Source organism: Dioscorea cayenensis, chromosome 18 (assembly GCF_009730915.1).
Source record: "Dioscorea cayenensis subsp. rotundata cultivar TDr96_F1 chromosome 18, TDr96_F1_v2_PseudoChromosome.rev07_lg8_w22 25.fasta, whole genome shotgun sequence".
NCBI classification, from domain to species: domain Eukaryota; kingdom Viridiplantae; phylum Streptophyta; class Magnoliopsida; order Dioscoreales; family Dioscoreaceae; genus Dioscorea; species Dioscorea cayenensis.
Window position 1 is genome coordinate 8,572,066 of NC_052488.1, and position 18,185 is coordinate 8,590,250.

At 38.7% G+C, this 18,185-nt stretch overlaps 1 protein-coding gene and 1 non-coding gene across 2 annotated transcripts; one reads left to right on the forward strand and one right to left on the reverse strand.

The window, feature by feature from the left end:
* Positions 1-9,901: 9,901 nt before the first annotated feature.
* Positions 9,902-10,008, reverse strand: LOC120283147. Its single transcript, XR_005543148.1, has one exon. It is a non-coding gene; the product is annotated as a small nucleolar RNA R71 (small nucleolar RNA).
* Positions 10,009-10,666: 658 nt separating this feature from the next.
* LOC120282760 lies at positions 10,667-11,707 on the forward strand. The gene is made up of 2 exons (XM_039289610.1): positions 10,667-11,212; positions 11,627-11,707. The coding sequence occupies exons 1-2, from the start codon at positions 10,667-10,669 to the stop codon at positions 11,705-11,707; spliced, it is 627 nt and encodes a 208-aa protein (XP_039145544.1).
* Positions 11,708-18,185: the final 6,478 nt, after the last annotated feature.

An 18,185-nucleotide genomic window follows, 5' to 3' on the forward strand; every position in this document is an offset into this window, starting at 1 on the left:
CGCACATTAACAACATGAAAAAAAAATCTAACGCATGAAATAATGAACAAAAGGAACACCGAAGAAGGATAAAGCTTGGAATGCCTCCCAAGAGAGGACTCATTTTAGGTTGTGAGCTTGACCCCTTTCATTCATTAGTTCAGCAAGCAAGTTTGGAAAGGGCATAGGTTCTCCCTTTCTCAATGGGTTGTCTAGCAATGTAGTGTTTCAATCTTTGCCCATTAACTTTGAAAGAACTTGTTGCTTCACTCCAAACATCAATAGCACCATAAGGGAAGACCTTGGACACTTGAAAAGGCTTTGGCCATCTAGACCTTAATTTTCCAGGAAAGAGCTTGAATCTAGAATCAAAACGCAATTCTAAGTCTCCTTCTCAGAATTCCCTATGAAAAATCTACTTATCATGCCAAAGTTTAGTCTGTTATTTGTTAATTTTAGTGTTCTCATAAGCATATGTTCTTAGATCATCAAGTTCATGCAACTGAAGTTTTCTTTTTTCTCCAGTTGTTTCCATGTCAAAATTGAGGTTTGATTGCCAAAAACACCTTGTGTTCTAATTCAACTAACAAATGCCAAGCCTTGCCATAAATTAACCAAAATGAGGTCATGCCAAGTGGAGTTTTGTAGGTCATTCAATACACCCACAAGGCGTCATCAAGGCCAATCTTTTCGTGATGTCAAAAAATGACCTTCTCAAGTATACCTTTGATCTCTCGATTTGAGATTTCAGCTTGCCCACTTGTTTGAGGATGGTATAGCATGGCGATCTTGTGAGTTACACCATATTTCTTGAGTAGGTTTTCAAATTGTCATTCAATGAAATGCGACCCTCCATCTCTAATAACATCACTAGGAACTCTGAACATTGAAAAAAATAACCGGTTTGAAGAGCTTAATCACTGTTTTGGCATCATTTGTTAAGGATGACAAGACTTTAACCCATTTGGAGACATAGTCCACAGCTAGAAGAATGTACCTATTGTTACACAAATATGGAAACGGCCCCAAGTATTCGATGCCCATACATCAAAAACATTACAAGAAAAATAGGAATTTACCACAGTAAATTTGCCACGGTTTTGGGTCTAAAAACCGTGACAAATTGATTTTGGCACAATTTTTGGCACAGAATCTTAATCATGCCTATAGCATGTGTGACAAATATATTTTGTCACAGTATAGCAAAACCGTGACAAATTTTGTCATGGTTTTATAGACCGTGACAATGTTTGTCACAGTTTTTGGCACGGGGTATATTTTGACACGGTTGTTGGCACGGTGTATATTGTCACGATTTTTGTCATGGATTTTGGCACGGTTGAATTTGTCACAGTTTTTGGTATGATATAAGTTGTCATGGTTTTTGGCATGGTCGGATTTGTCACAGGTTTTGGCACAGTTGGATTTGTCATGGTTTTTGGCTCGGTTAAATTTGTCACGGTTTTTGGCATGGTGGTTAGCAAGGTTCGATTTGTCACAGTTTTTGACACGATTTTGTGTGTCACGGAGTTTGGTATGGTTTAGTTTGTCACGATTTTGGGCACGGTGTTGTTTGTCACAGTTTTTGGAACGGTGTGGTTTGACACGGTTTTTGGTACGGTTTTACTGTATTTTGAACGGTTTTTTGTCACAAATGTTGTCACGGTTTTATAATTTACATAATTGTTAGCATATTTTTTGTCACGAATTTTGGCACAGAATTTAGCATAATTTATTTATTTCATGAAAAATTAAAATTTATTTTGCTAAATAATGGTAGATTCATTTGATATCATAACCTGCATTAATTTACCAAAATATGTCCTGCAACATTAGTAAAATAAACATAAATGTTATTACAATCATCCTAGTCCTGGCTTACATCATCCAACAAAATACCACAAAATTCTGACCCTCTACATCATCCTAGTCCTGGCCTACATCATCCTCAAAGACTTCAAGAGAATTATCCATAGATGGGGAAATCCGAACTCTCTTCAACATTGGAGAGTTCTCGTCGGCATGTGTTTGGGACTCTCCTGTTGGTGCTCGAGGGTCATGCGGTGTGCGAGCAGTAGTAGGAATGCTAGAGAAATCAATACCTTATACCCGAAGTGCAGCAAGCAATGGTGATTCAAATAACTTACGTCGAGCCAACTCAGCATCAGCCTTAGCGTGGGATCTAGCAAGGTCCTCCTGTAACTCTTTAACTTTGCTACGGAGTTGTTTAGTTGATTCGGAAGGCCCCAAGCGTGGCTTGTAATTGGATGAGGACATTTGCCTAACAATGTTACCTTTTTCTCCAACTATGTTATGACTTCCAATAGCTATCTCATCCCATAATTCATCTTGATTGATAGAATCTTCATCTACGCCTTGACTGCATTTGTCTACAATAGCTTTCTCAAATTGTTCCTGCATCTCAAGTAAGCTTCCTTTCAAAATGAATATATAAATATTATCCAAAATCAAACAAAATTTAAACTCAAAATATTCACATTAATATTTATGAATAATATATTAATATCCCAATTTTTATTCAAACAACCTTCTTATTTGCCATCATACAAACTGAACAAATACTTGATATATATAATAAAAGTGCAAATCTGTGGTTACATATCTCATATGTGAATGTAATATCATAAGTTTTAAATATAAAATCAAGGAAAACTCCTATCCTTAATCCTATCATAAAATAAGTAAAAGGTATGCCTATAACAACATGCAACTCTTATCAATATGTCATGTTTAGCCGTTTCTCATAAAAAGTGAATTGTTAAATGTGAAACAATTCAAATGAAATCATCTAGACCAATCAAACATAGCTTTGTTTCAATTGGAAAGCACTAAATTGTAAATTGACAAATATAAGCTTGTACAATTAGAAAGGATTAGCACCAAGGGTTTAAGTTTTTTTATTGCAATAGATCAACTTTCAGACAATTACCAATCTCACTTTTCAGGCATACATCCAAAAGTTAAACTAATAGACTTGCAACATGAAGGCTCATACAGGCCCTAAGAACTAAAAAAGGTAAATCTCAAATATAAAGATATTGCAAACAAATCTCTAAACAGTCTTCATACATGAAGTCACATAAAATTTGAGTTATACCTGGTGGCTAATACTCATAGGACCTTAAATATAACAACAAAATACAAGTCAAATATTATCTCAACATGTGAAAGAAAATAATATCCTTCTCCATCACATTCTTAACTAAATTCTTTGATAAAAAACATAAATCAATATAGATATGTATATCTACATCCATATAAGATTTAAGACAAGTCAAATATTTTGTTCTTAATATCTAAAGCACAACATTTTTTTACTTGTAAATTTCCTTAAGTGGTATATCATGTCAACAATCATTAGCTTAATTGATTTTCTGAACATATATCTCAATGAACCATGCCACATTAAAATGTAAATTCTAAAATTTTCATATTTTGGCTCAAATATTGTTTTATTTTGAAGATAATATATTATACGTACAATTTTTGTGGCACTCCCAGCCTCAAGTGTGCCATCTTTCCTTCCATGAGTTTGGATAAAACATTCTTTAGGTGTTAGCTCCCTCCCAATTCCTCCGCCTAAAACACAACATAGTAAATAAACATTAAATAGTTAGATGCAACAATTATAATGGTATTTAAATAGATAAGGGACATTACCAGCCTAAGGCAGTGCACAGCAGTACTAACAAATCCACCACGATAAATAACGGTGGAGGAGCTTCCAATTTCTGCCCTATTTTGTTTGTTCTTTTCACTTATTCTCTTAACCTCCTCTGATTCCCAATACCTCTGCAAACCCTCCCAAACTATAGGAGCCATCCATGAAAATGGAGCCATATACAATTTATGTGAAAGATATAATTTTTTTTTGAGCCATTCACTAGCTTCGTTGCTGAAATGTCATAACACTGACGACTCATGCTGTGGCTCCCATGTATAAATGCCCTTAAAAAAATATTAACTAAGATAATGTTTTATTATAATTAATATGCATACTTAAAAGATATTGGAGTATTTAATTAATTAAATGATACTTACCCTAAAAGCAGTGAATATCCTTTGCCTCACATCTTTGGGCACTTTTCCCCATCTAGTCCATGCCTCTTTATAGTGACTTTTCACCAATTCATGTGTTGTTTTCTTAACTTCATAATCTCTAAATAAAAGAGTGATATAAAACAAATTTACTTAAAACTTAGAAATCCTTTATTAGATAAATTATATACAAAATTATAAAATTGTTATAACATGAAATGCAACTCACACAATTAAACTGTCCGGGGTGATCAACTAGGGGGGGTCCAGTGCTCTCAGACTCATTGGATGGCACTTCCATTACCGGGGAGTAGTCCTCAGATGCATGGGCAGAAGTCTCTCCATGTGGAATTAGGGGAGGCTACGCTACTGGTATAGCTGGTGAAGGTTGCGTTATTGGCGATGAGAGAGTCATTGTTGTTGTTAGTTGAATGTTTGGATGTATACAAGGAGGCATTCCCAAATCTGTCATAGTATTTGGTATTAATGCAGAGTTGTCACTGGATCTTGACGAATATTCGGGGTGGAGCAACCCTGGCTTGATGTGGAATGGCCACCATGGCTTGATTTCGATCGATCACCAGATCGACGTCCAGACTGACCCCGTCCTAAGAGATAAGCATAAACAAAAATATAAATGTACATATATATATGTGTGTGTGTGTGTGTGTGAACGATATCAAGTAAGATTAAATTAAGTGAAAATTCAAACCCGATGTTGTCCCAGAATCTTGATAACGATCCATCACGCTTCAAGTGAAATAACCAACCCACCTACATTGAAGCACAAATGAGAACATAAATGGTAAAACTACTTATCCCATTAAAATCATGAATGGGATTCTCACAATGAGATTGCATAGCAAGTTTTTATTCAAAATAAAATAAAACCACCAACTTGATAAAAATAAGAGGTTCATATCAAAAGGAAAAACAAAAAAAAAAAGAGTTTGTCAAGATAGTGCATAGTTTGTTAAAAGTCATGTTCTTCAACATCATCATCATCATCATCATCATCATCATCATCAATTTGTTTGTTTCCTTCATTTTCTATTAGCTCATTTTCTTTATCTTCCTCGGTTTCACCTTCCAAAATGGGCTACAGATTAGACAAGTCATTAATAAGTTGTATGCCTTGTGGGTCAAACAAAGGAAGAATTTCTTCCATAGTACTAACGCTTGTTATGGACTGGATTTCCTCCATTTGATATGCAGATGCATCTTTTTTTCTGGCCAAGTTGTCTCAACCATTCCCCTAGCTTTCGTGGGACACAAGCCAACCAATCAACCTTGTTTTTCTTCATGCTCAGGTATGCAACATAGTTCACTTGAGTGGCTTGTTGTGCCAACAGAAATGGATCATACTTTTGATATAACCTTTTACAATTAATATCAACCAACTTATATAGGGGGTGAACCTTGGTGCCATTTAATGGGTCAAACAATGTACACTCAAAGAGTACTACATGATTCCATCTAATACCATGGTGCTCAAGCTGCACTACATCTTCGAGGAAACCATAAAAATCACAAGATGAATCCTCCGAATTGTTTCCTCTTACACAAACACCACTATTCATGGTGGTCTTCTCAATGCCATGTGCAATAGTATGGAAGTTGTAGCCATTAATGAAATATCCAGGCCATGTTGTTGCTTTCTTTGATGGACCCCAAGCCAAACTCCGTAAGAGAGGATCGGTTACTTGATTAACTTCATTTTCCTCTTAAATTCCAAAAAATGTTAATGAAAATTTTCATGATTTCTTAGTACAATTTAAACATGTCTGCATCATTACTCACAAAATTTTCAAACCATTTTGCGAAATGCTTATCAACTGCCTTACCGATGGCATCAGATGGGTTCCCTTCCAAGTAGGTGACAAATATCCTAAGAATGTCTATTCAAACAAGAAATACTTGTATATCAAAATTAGATCTTGAACATGTACACATTATAAAATTATATTTCTCATTATTCAATAATAACGTACTTGTAATATGTATATACTTCTGGACAATTTCGTAACACATAAGTATGTGCTACATGTACCTCCTCTTCAGATAACCACCTAATTTTTGGACAACCCTAGCCTCGACAAGTATAATTGAATATCAAGAAAGGTGGAAAAATGTCATTGCTATAACCCTCATCATTCCGTCGTGGTCTCCTCCTTCTACACGATATGTGAGGCTCAAAGTAATGCTCTGCAAAAATGTTGATTTCTTGAGCAATATATGCTTGGCAAATTGAACCCTCGATGCGTGCTTTATTCTTTAATGTTTTCTTTAATTCTTTGAGAAACCTACACGTATAAAAATAGTAGAACTCTATATAAATTACGTAAAGAAGAAATTCAAGTTAACAAAATTAGGAAATGTCTTGTATTACCTCTCGAAGGGGTACATCCATCTATATTAAACAAGACCTCTAATTATAACTTCATAGGGAAAATGAACAATGAAGTGTTCCATGGAATAAAAAAAAAGCCGGTGGAAATATTTTTTCCAAGTTACATAAAATTACTGCAACCTTTTCCTCTAACTCAAAAATTTAATCAATATCAACTGCAACAGAACATATCGTGCGAAATAATAAACTTAATTTTGTCAACGGATTCCAAACAAATGATGGAAACAATTATCTAAAGGCAGTCAGAATGAGCCTTTGCATAAGGACGTGGCAATCGTGACTCTTCATGACAATCATTTTCAATTCATTCATGTGAACACACCTTCCAAGATTAGAAGCATAACCATCGGGAAACCTTAATTCTTGAATCCATCCACAAATGACCCTCTTCTGTTCTTTTGTTAAGGTATAAACTGCTTTAGGAATAGTTCGACTTGAAAAGTTTGAAGGAACCGCTATCTCTTTTCGGTCACAAAGAATACTAACAACTTTTCTTGCATTAATATTATCCTTACTATTCCCTTTCACATCCATAATTGTGGAAAAATACATTGTCGAAGACATTTTTTTTCTATATGCATCACATCAAGATTATGTCAGATAAAATTATTTTTCCAGTAGGGCAGATCCCAAAAAATACTTTTTTTGACCACTTATGTGTTGCTCCATACCCTGGAGGTGTGTTAACCGTGTCTTCCATTGCTGTTGGAAATAGCATAACCTGATTAAAAATTTCCTCACCTGATAAACTTTGTGGTGAAGTATTTTTTTCCAATCGACCATGTATGAAAGATTTCTTGTCCTTGCGGTATGCATGATTTCGTGGTAAGAACATCCGATGACAATCAAAATAACTTGTCATCCTACCATGTTGCAGATGGAAAGCATTCGACTTCTCCATACAAATTGGGCGTCCCTAAACCCTAGCAGTACTCCAACTAGATAGCATCCCATATGCAAGAATATCATTAATTGTCCACAAAAGTGTAGATTTGAAGAGAAAATACTCATTTCTTGAAACATCATAAGTCATTTCACCAAATTCCCACAAATTATTCAACTCCTTAATTTAAGGTTACAAAAATACATCTATGTTCTTCTCAAATTCTTAGGCCCTGGACAAATTAGTGATAAGAACATATAAGGTCTTTTCATGCACATTCCTGGTGGAAGGTTGTAAGGGGTCACAAATACTGGCCAACATGAATATGTTCTCCCAAACTGCCCATGCGGTGCAAAACCATCAGCACACAAACCCAAACAAACATTACAAGGTTCTTTGGCGAAATTGGGATAAATTCCATCAAAATGTTTCCATACTTCACCATCAAATGGATGATGCATTACTGATGAGTTCACTTTGTATACATGTTTTCACACCCTAATTTCATTATTTTACTTGTTCTCAAGCGTACTTTTATACATGAGCAGTGCTATTATGGGTATTTTTGTCATATGTGCAGAAATCAGGGGCTCAGTACGTTTTGGGGAAAATTCGGGATGAAAATACCCCATAGGAGTTCAAGTGTTCAAGCCTGACACGGGCGGGACATGCTCGTGTCATACCCCCCGAAGTTCTCAGCCAATTGTTGATTCAGTGAGATTTCGGTGCTGAAGGATATTTTCAAGATTGACACGGTCAGGATACGGTCGTGTCAATGCCCCTGAAAAGCCCAGGCCATCAGCGAATTCATTGGAAAATTATTGACATGAGCTGGGCGCCCATTACACGATCGTGTCATAGCGTTGCACAAACACAACACGATCGTATCCTTGACACAGAACTTTTCAGGATGAGACACTCCTTGTCACTTATGTTGCTCCCAGCATAACACGGTCTGAGACATGAACATGCGCACACCGTATCGAGCCCGATAAGTGCCTTTTTAACTCCAATTTTAGGATTTGCTCTACATCTTTGTTTGGGGATCTTCTTCTCCACCGGGAGGACTTTGATGAGAGCGAAGATCAAGCTTGTCCACACTTTCTAAGGCACAAAGGAGCAAGTTGGAGGCACAAGAGAAGTGGTGTTAGCACACGAAGCTCGACATTGGAGGCAATCTTAAAGAGAAGAGGGTCATGTCTTCTTTCTTTAGATCTAGTCTTATCTCCTCCATGTTGTACCCACCCATGAGGGGCTAACTGGCGATGGTGCCCCGTGGTGGGAACTTTGTACTTTGAATGCTTAAACACCTTTACTCTTTATGATTTATAGAGTTCGTTTGGTTCTTCTATTTGATGATGTGTTTGCATAACTTGATGTGTTTGATTTGCACAGTTACTTAGGTAAAACTTAGTGTGTGTATTGCCATAGTTGTGGTTGTATTGTGCGATTGCAAAACTTGATGTGCATGTTACCATAGTTACCTTAGTAAAACTTGGTGTATTTGAGAACCATAGATACTTCATTGCTTTTGAGCATACACTAGAACCTAAGAATGTACCTGGTAAACCTTGAGAGTGAGGGGGCATTGCTAAGTGCAGAGGGAACACCCTGGGGCATTGTTCTCTTCTGTTGACACTTAATCCAATTACCTTTTATCTCCATCCTTTCTCTACCTTATCTTCCCTTTGGTTGTTCTTCTATTTTACTTAACTTCATCATCTGTTTAATTTTCACTAGAGATCAGTGTTAAGTTAGTATTTTTAGTCCAGTCCCTGAGGTTTGACAACCCTACCTCTCACAGGGTAGTACTATATTACTCGTGTGCGACCCGTATACTTGCGGAGAATACATCAAGTTTTTGGCGCTGCTGTCGGGGACTGGCAACTATTAAGAAAGCTTATAATCTGGTGTTCTAGTTTGTTTATATTGGGCTTATTTCTGTTTATTTTCTTTCTTTTTCAACGCGTTTTTTATTTTGTCATTACTTTCTTGCTTTACTTTAAAATTTCTGTGAGCTTACATTGGATTCGTCTATTAAGTGTAGGTACAAGTGTATGACCCATGGGAGCACATCAACCCCACTAGTTTACCCTGATCCAGAAGTAGAGAGAACTTTCAGAAGAAGACTACGTCAGATTAGTTTGAGCAATACAAGGTCTATTAAAATTAGTGTGGAAGTGGATCATGATGTAGTTATGGTCGGCAATCACCTACAGAGTATCTCTGATTTTGCCCAACCAAATCTAGAGGGAGTTGGTTCAAGCATTGTTCATCCTCCTATTATTGGAAATAACTTTGAGTTGAAGCCGAATTTCATCCAAATGTGTCAATTTGGCGGGTTCCAAGATGAAGACCCATATGAGCATCTCAGAAATTTCTTGGAGAACTGTAATATGTATAAGGTGAGCAACGTCTCTGAGGAGGTAGTTTGCCTGAGACTCTTCCCATTCACATTATGAGGAAGGGCCAAGCAGTGGCAAAATTCCTTATTACATGGGTCTCTTACCACATGGAAACAGGTCTCTAAAGCATTTGTTGCTAGATACTTTCCTCCTGCAAATATCACTAAGCTCAGAAGTGATATCTCTTTGTTCTATTAGTTGGAGTCTGAATCATTGTATGAGACATGGGAAAGATACAAAGAGATGCTAAGGAAATGCCCGCAACACGAAATTGTTGAGTGGATGCAAATTCAAATTTTCTACAATGGGCTAAACACTTCTACCAAGCAGATGCTTGATGTGGCTGCCGGGGTTCATTATGTAACAAGCAACCTAGTGATGCACAAAAGATGATTGAAGAGATGGCAAGCAATGGGTATCAGTGGAGTTCTAAAAGCAACAAACCGGTGAAATCTACCGAGATCTATCAAGTGGATGTTATCACTACTCTTGTAGCACAGGTTGAAGCAATATAAAAAAAGGTTAGACAATATGCAATCCCCATATTCAAGCTCAAGGCCCATTCAAGATAACTCCGGCCACTCATTTGACTCAAGTTTCCAAACTATTGGTGATGTAAGTGCAGAGCAAATTGAGCAAGTGGATTTCCTTGGTCAGAATCATCGTTATCAAAATAATCCATATAGCAACACTTATAATGCCGGGTGGAGGAATCATCCAAATTTTTCGTGGAGTCAGCAGGGACAGAGTCAAGCAACACAACAACAGTACAAGCCACCACCTCAAGTTGCATCACAAGCATCACAATCATAGCCTTCATCCTCTTCTGATTCTGCTAATGATCTCACCAGTTTAATGGCTTGATTCATCAAGAGTGCTAAGACCCGTTTTGGTGGTAATAACGAAATGATTAGAAATACAAATGAAACTATGAGGAACTTAGAACATCAAGTGGCTCAAATGTCCAAGTTACTAGAAGAAAGATTATCGGGGACTCTTCCAAGCAACACAGTGGCTAACCCGAAAGAATCATTGAAGGGCGTGTCCTTAAGAAGTTGGAAGAAACTACAAGATCCTGTTGAGAAAGAACATGAACCATCAGTTGCTGAACCAGTGGTGATCTCTGATACAGACAATGCCCCACAAAACAGAACCCCAGTCACAGAATATCAGCAGAAACTCCCTTTTTCCTCTAAGGCAAAAAAAGACCAACAGGATGAGCAATACAAAAAGTTCATAGACATGTTCAAGACTTTGCACATTAATGTTCCATATGTAGAAGCCCTAGCTCAGATGCCTAGGTATGCTAAGTTTCTAAAGGAATTGCTCACTAACAAGAGAAAGTTGGAGGATGTATCTTCAGTAACACTGAGTGAAGAGTGCTCTGCTTTGCTTTGCAATAATCTTCCTAAGAAGGAGAAAGATCCTGGGGGCTTTATTGTTCCATGCACGATTGGGGGTTTGGTCGATGAAAAGGTACTTGCTGACCTTAGGGCAAGTATCAATTTGATGTTGTACAGGATTTTCTAGAGCTTGGGTCTTGGGGAGCCTAAACCTACAAACATGACTTTCTAATTGGCAGACTGATCCACCCAATGACCATGGCACATAATTGAGGATGTTTTGGTTAAGGTGGACAAATTTATATTTCCGGTGGACTTCATCATCTTGGATATTGACGATAAAGTGGAAGTGTCCTTAATCCTGGGATGACTGTTCTTGGCGATGTCCAAAACTCTCATTGATGTGAAAAATGGTCGAATGACTCTTTGAGTCAGTGATGAAGAAACCACATTTATGCTTCATGACTCCATGTGACATACAATGGATTTTGATGACACTTGTTATTTTGTTGATGTGGTTGATGAGGTTGTTTCTGATTTTATGCAGGAGACATTCTTCAGAGATGAACTCATTGACCTTTTGGAGGATATTGTATTTGATGAAGATGAACTGGGTTTGGCAACATAAGAAGTCCAAGGTCTTGAAGTGTTAGTATGCACAAACTCCAGGCCATCTGAGAGGCAAATCTGCCAGGCAAAGAAATGGTGAAAGAAGGTAACATGCAACAAGAAGAAGACACTCACTTCACCATCCGAACCGCACGTTGCTAACCATGTTGGCACTCGGGCATTTGGTGAGATCCATTTAATTAACATGTTGCTTTCATATATATGCAATTGTATATCAGCTGGCCCATAGAGGTCTCGATTTCACGAAACTCTATAAGAACGTAACAGGTATGTCAAGCTAGTAACGTTAAACAAGCGCTTCTTGGGAGGCTACCCAAGTTATTTGTTTTGTGTTGGTCATCTCCATTTTCCATTTTTGTGTTGGGATTGCTGTCTCCGAGCCTCATGACATTCGCTTTCTCACGGTCTTTTGGTTGTTGTGATCATTTTTGTTTGATCTTCATGCCGTTTTGTGTTTTGTATTTGGTCGTGTGCTTTATCGTTTATTTTTGGAGGAAGATTCTCTACTTTGAAATTTTCCAAGACAGGCACGGGCAAGACACGGTTATGTGTATGCCCCCGATTTTCTCTGGCCAGACGTCTTGGTAAAATTTCAGGGCAGACACAAGCCTGACACGATTGTGTCGACGTGAAACACTTATTCTGTGCTTCTTGCACGATCGTGCTAGTGTTGAATTATTAGTTTCACCATTCTTTAGTGATTTTCGGGGGGATTCACACCCTTGGTGATACGGTCGTGTCACACCTTGATTTTCGTGCCATGAACCCGCGACCTGGCATGCGCGCGCAGCGGGCATGCGCGGGGTGTGACCTTTCGGCTCTGGCACTTCCCTTTAAAACCTTATGACCTTTAGCCGCACTCCTTCGTCGCAAATCTTCCCTTGGAATCACCTAACTCCTCCTCCTCCTCTTCAACCTATTTAGCGGGGTATGCTCTGTTGCAACGTCCATCGTCGTTTCCCTTCCGTTGATAACCTTCTTTGGTTTTTCTAGTGTTTCCCTGATTTCGATACGTTTTCTTTGTTTTAGTGCAAGTTCTTTGTGCTTTGAGTGTGCGATTATATGTTTTTCTGATTCTTCGTGCTTGCGTTCGTGTGGATTGCATACCTTGTAGCTCTGTTCGTTGGCCCTTTTTGGGATGTTGATGGAGTCCCTCTTTCGGGTCGCAGACCAACCTTAACATGATCGTGTCCGGTGTGACACGATCGTGCCCTGGCTGAATTTTGATTTGCTTATTGCTTGGATACAGTTGCAGTGCCCCTAGCACGATCGTGTCCAACCTTGGATTTGATACTTTGACCTGAGTTATTCTATGTTCTATTTGCAAATCATGCCAAAGAAGAATATTGCTGGTGGGCCTTCTAAGCGACCTAGGTCTGAAGCGTCGTCACCTGGCGGGGAATATCGGCCCGCGCTTCATGCTCAGCCCCATATTGAGAGATATGCTCGCCTTTCTTGTCGGCGTTTTGGTAAATCGCGAGAAATAGATTGGGACATCTTGCGAGAGATCGGACTTGAGGCTGAGGTGCGACAATTATTGAGTGCTGGGGCATGGAGGCAATTGTTTCAGATCACTGACAACAACTATGAGCAATTGGCACTCGAGGTGTTGTCCACTTTTGAGTTATCGAGGGCCATGATTGTGTTTCACCATGCAAATTATATTCAGTTCCAGGTTTTTGGCACATTGCAGCGCATGAGCCTTACCGAGTTTTCTATCCACCTGGGCCTATATGATGCTGAGTTCACGTGTACCCCTGCTTATGATGCTTTGCTTACTTCTATAGTAGCAGGGGAGCGCCTTTTTGATGCCTAGCGACGGTTGAGCTCCACTCCCACCTATGATCCTCGTCGCACCAAGGCCACCGCATTCCTCTCCCCAGTATTGCGCTACATTCATTTTCTACTCAGTCATACTTTAACAGGGCATGGTGATAGCACTGGTGTTGTCAGTTTGCGAGACTTCGACTTTTTGCTGAAAATGGTTGAAAGGTTTCATCTACATTTAGGGTATGAAGTTGCTGTGTCCATCTCCCATCAGGGGACATCCCCGCTTGTGGTTGCTTTCTTCGTCGGTCCTTATATCACTTATCTAGTTCGCCACATGGGCATTCTACAAGCGACCGATAGGATGTGTGGTTGGGGGTGTGGCACCTATGACCCTAGAGACACTTCATTCGATGAGATTGGTTCATAAGGTCATGACTGCTCTGGGGGTTGAGTACCATATCATTTTTCTCGAGGATCAGCCTGCTACAGATGCTGCTGCCCCTGCTTCTACATTTGCCCCTAGCCATCTCCTGCCACATCTTCTCCACCTTGTTCGCAGCCATCACCTACCGCTTCTGACCTGATTTTCGTTCATCTACTGAGTTCTAGTGGCTACAACGGCATGTGGTGCATATTGCTCAATATTTAGGTGTTCAAGTATCACTGGAGCCGGTTTCCCCTGCGCCCCACTCGGCATGTCGGTGTTGGCACAACCGACTTGGGTGTCGATATTGATGCCTCAGCCATTTCCTCCGGTAGTGCTTCCGGTGATTCCACTGATGCAGAGAGGGGTGCATTCTGATTTAGCCATCCTTTTATCTCTTTTTATCTCTTTTTGTTTTTGCTATTTATTTTCCGTTTTTCATAGTTCGGTTTGTACTTCAGTCAGCAAGGGATTCTCCTTGCCGTACTGGAATTGTGTGGTTGCTTGGAGTTTGCAACATGTGAGAGCCACACCATCACTCTCAGTGTCTGTTTTGGGGATGTGCCATATGACAGCGACACTATTTAATTCTCAATTCAGGGCAGTCGCTTTACCCTCCTCCTTGCACTTCTCCTCATTTCATTGCATGGTTTCTTTACATTGAGGACAATGTACCTATCAAGTATAGGAGAGTGTTGCATGCTTGTGTGGGTGATGAGTTCCTTATTCATGATGATCTATGATTAGTTAGCGGGTGATGTTTAAACTTAGGGGGACAAGTGTGTGTTAGTAACCATTGTAGTGAAATTACAACTTACTTTCACTTCCTCAACTGAAAACTCTTGTCACCTTACCTTACTTGTGGTTCAATATTTCTGTAAAAAAAAAATTTTATATTGGAAAGTCGGATTCCATGTTGGGAATGCTCTACTAATAATTTTGTAAAAAGTTGGTGCAAAGGGCTATCACCTTAGATGAGTGAAAGTTGTTCTTGAGTAGTTAAATTTTGGGCATCACAAATGTGCATTTGACAACCTATCGAGGGAAAAGGCTACCTCTAGGGTGTATGAAGCTACCACCCTTGCATTTGGTGTCATTGTAAATACTGTTGATTGCGGGGAACACAAGTAGGGTTTTGTACACACATGCACTAGGTTTTGGGAGCTGGAGTATTGTTGTTCTTGTACATTCATGTCTTTACTAGCACCCATGTCCCCCCTTTGTTTGAAACTTATCACCTCTGTCCTGAGATTGGAAACATTGCACTCATCTCCTTTGTTATTGAATGTTTGATGGTTGCTTGAGGACAAACAACAACTGAAGTGTGGGGGTATTTGATGAGTACACTTTGCATACATGTTTTCACACCCTAATTTCATTATTTTACTTGTTCTCAAGTGTACTTTTATACATGAGCAGTGCTATTATGTGTATTTTTGTCATATGCGTAGAAATCAAGGGCTCAGTACATTTTGGGATAAATTCGGGATGAAAATACCCCATAGAAGTTCAAGTGTTCAAGGCTAACACGGGCGGGACATGCTCGTGTCATACCCCCCCCCCCGAAGTTCTCAGCCAATTGTTGACTCAGTGAAATTTTGGTGCTGAAGGATATTTGAAAGATCGACACGGTCGTGTCAATGCCCCCGAAAAGCCCAAGCCATCAGTGAATTCATTGGAAAATTATTGGCACGAGCTGGGAGCCCATGACACGATTGTGTCATAGCGTTGCACGGTCACAGCACGATCATGTCCTTGACACCGAACTTTTCAGGCCGAGACACTCTTTGTCACTTATGTCGCACCAAGCATGACACGATCTAAGACACGAGCATGCGCAGACTGTGTTGAGCCAGATAAGTGCCTTTTTTAACTCCAGTTTTATGGTTTGCTCTACATCTTTGTTCGGGGATCTTCTTCTCCACCGGGAGGACTTTGATGAGAGCGAAGATCAAGCTTGTCCGCACTTTCTAAGGCACAAAGAAGCAAGTTGGAGGCATAAGAGAAGTGGTGTTAGCACACGGAGCTCAACATTGGAGGCAATCTTAAAGAGAAGTGAGTCATGTCTTATTTCTTTAGATCTAGTCTTATCTCCTCCATGTTGTACCCACCCATGAGGGGCTAACCGGCCATGGTGCCCCGGGGTGGGAACTTTGTACTTTGAATGCTTAATCACCTTTTCTCTTCATGATTTATGGAGTTCGTTTGGTTCTTGTGTTTGATGATGTGTTTGCATAACTTGATGTGTTTGATTTGCACAGTTACTTAGGTAAAACTTAGTGTGTGGATTTCCATAGTTGTGGTTACATTGTGCGATTGCAAAACTTGATGTGCATGAAACCATAGTTACCTTAGTAAAACTTAGTGTATTTGAGAACCATAGATGCTTCATTGCTTTTGAGCACACACTAGAACCTAAGAATGTACTTGGTAAACATTGAGAGTGAGTGAGCATTGCTAAGTGCAGAGGGAAGACCATAGGGCATTGTTCTCTTCTGTTGATACTTAATCCAATTGCCTTTTATCTCCATCCTTTCTTTTCCATATCTTCCCTTTGGTTGTTCTTCTATTTTACTCAACTTCATCATCTGTTTAATTGTCACTAGAGATAAGTGTTAAGTTAGTATTTTTAGTCTAGTCCCTGAGGTTCGACAATCCTATCCCTCACGGGGTACTACTATATTGCTTGTGTGCGACCCTTATACTTGCAGAGAACATATTAATAACTCCCTCCTTTCTTTCATGAGTAGCATGCCAAGTCATGTGCGTTGCTTTAGAACTAGAAGCGTATAACCTCTGCAATCTTGGAGTTAGTGGTAAATATCTTAATATTGCTTCCGCAATCTTTTTATGCCTGCCATTATCTGGTACCTTGCATCGACCCTTTACTTGTTTATACCTCAGCTCATTACAGAACTTGCATGAAATGTGCATGTCATCATGTTTCCAATATATCATACAACCATTTTTGCAAGCATCAATTTTAACCACAGGCAATCCCAATTCATTCATGGTTTTTCTATGATGGTAATAATCCATTAGCATTGTATTATCTAAAGGAAGAACCTCTCTAATTGCAGTAATCATAGTATTAAAATCAGCCTTAGACATATTGGCATTAGACTTGATAGATAACATTCTAGCAATAAAAGACAATTGAGAGTGATTCTCACAACCTTCGTACAAAGGTTGATCAGCAACTTTTAACACATCAAAAAATCTATTAGATAATTGACTTCTCTCACCACCCTGAATACTGGAAACTGGCTCATCTAATGGTGGTTGTTCGCTTGGACTTGCTTCATTGTTACAATGAGATGGATCCCGTGGCGGGACATGAGAATGAAAATAATCATATGCCATCCTTTGATCCCAAGTCATCTGCCTATAGTCACCCAGTGTGTCACTTGTTCCACAACACGATCTTGAACGTCATTTTGCTCCTCACTAGTTGGGAACAATTCTTCTCCATGACAAGTCCAATTCCAATAACATTGTTTAAAACCACAGTGATATAAATGCGTAACAACATCATTTGGGTGAACGAACCATGTATTTTTTTCACTTAAAACAAGGATACCTAATATTTTCTACATTCTTATATGAGTCATCTTGATTAATTGTGAATTGGATAAATTCATCCACCCCGGCAATAAATTCGTCAGTTAATCCTTTTCGCCCAGGTAGATTTCGATTATACATCCACTGTCTTGACAACATTTTTGTCCTACAACCACTTTTCTTAATTAAGTATTAGGCACCATTTGTTAATTCCCATACTATGTATATTAATACATATGTGCATAAATAATTTTTAAAGTATGTAAAACAATAGACAATACATACATGCATGAATAAATATTAAATATAACAAGAGATCATTTTGTTTATTTATTTTATCATGTAGTAATCTAAAGAGCTTACATGTCAGATGAATCTCACCATACACATTTACTGTTCATATATTCAAATGACTAAAACAATGACAATCAAAATAACTACATCAACACCTACAATTAGTATACATTAATCAAAACAAGCAAAAGGAATAAAGATGTTTTACAAATCATCTACGTGCATAACACGATCAACTCTAATAATTATGTTCCTCGATAGATAACACTAACAATCAACACAAAATGAGAAATAAAACATCAAAGCATAATAAAAATCAACTCGGTCTGTAAGATTTCTCTTTGTTTGTTGAAGTTGATTGGCAACCTTTATTAGCGATCACCAAGATTAAATGAACAAAGTAATCATAAACCTATTAAAAATAGAT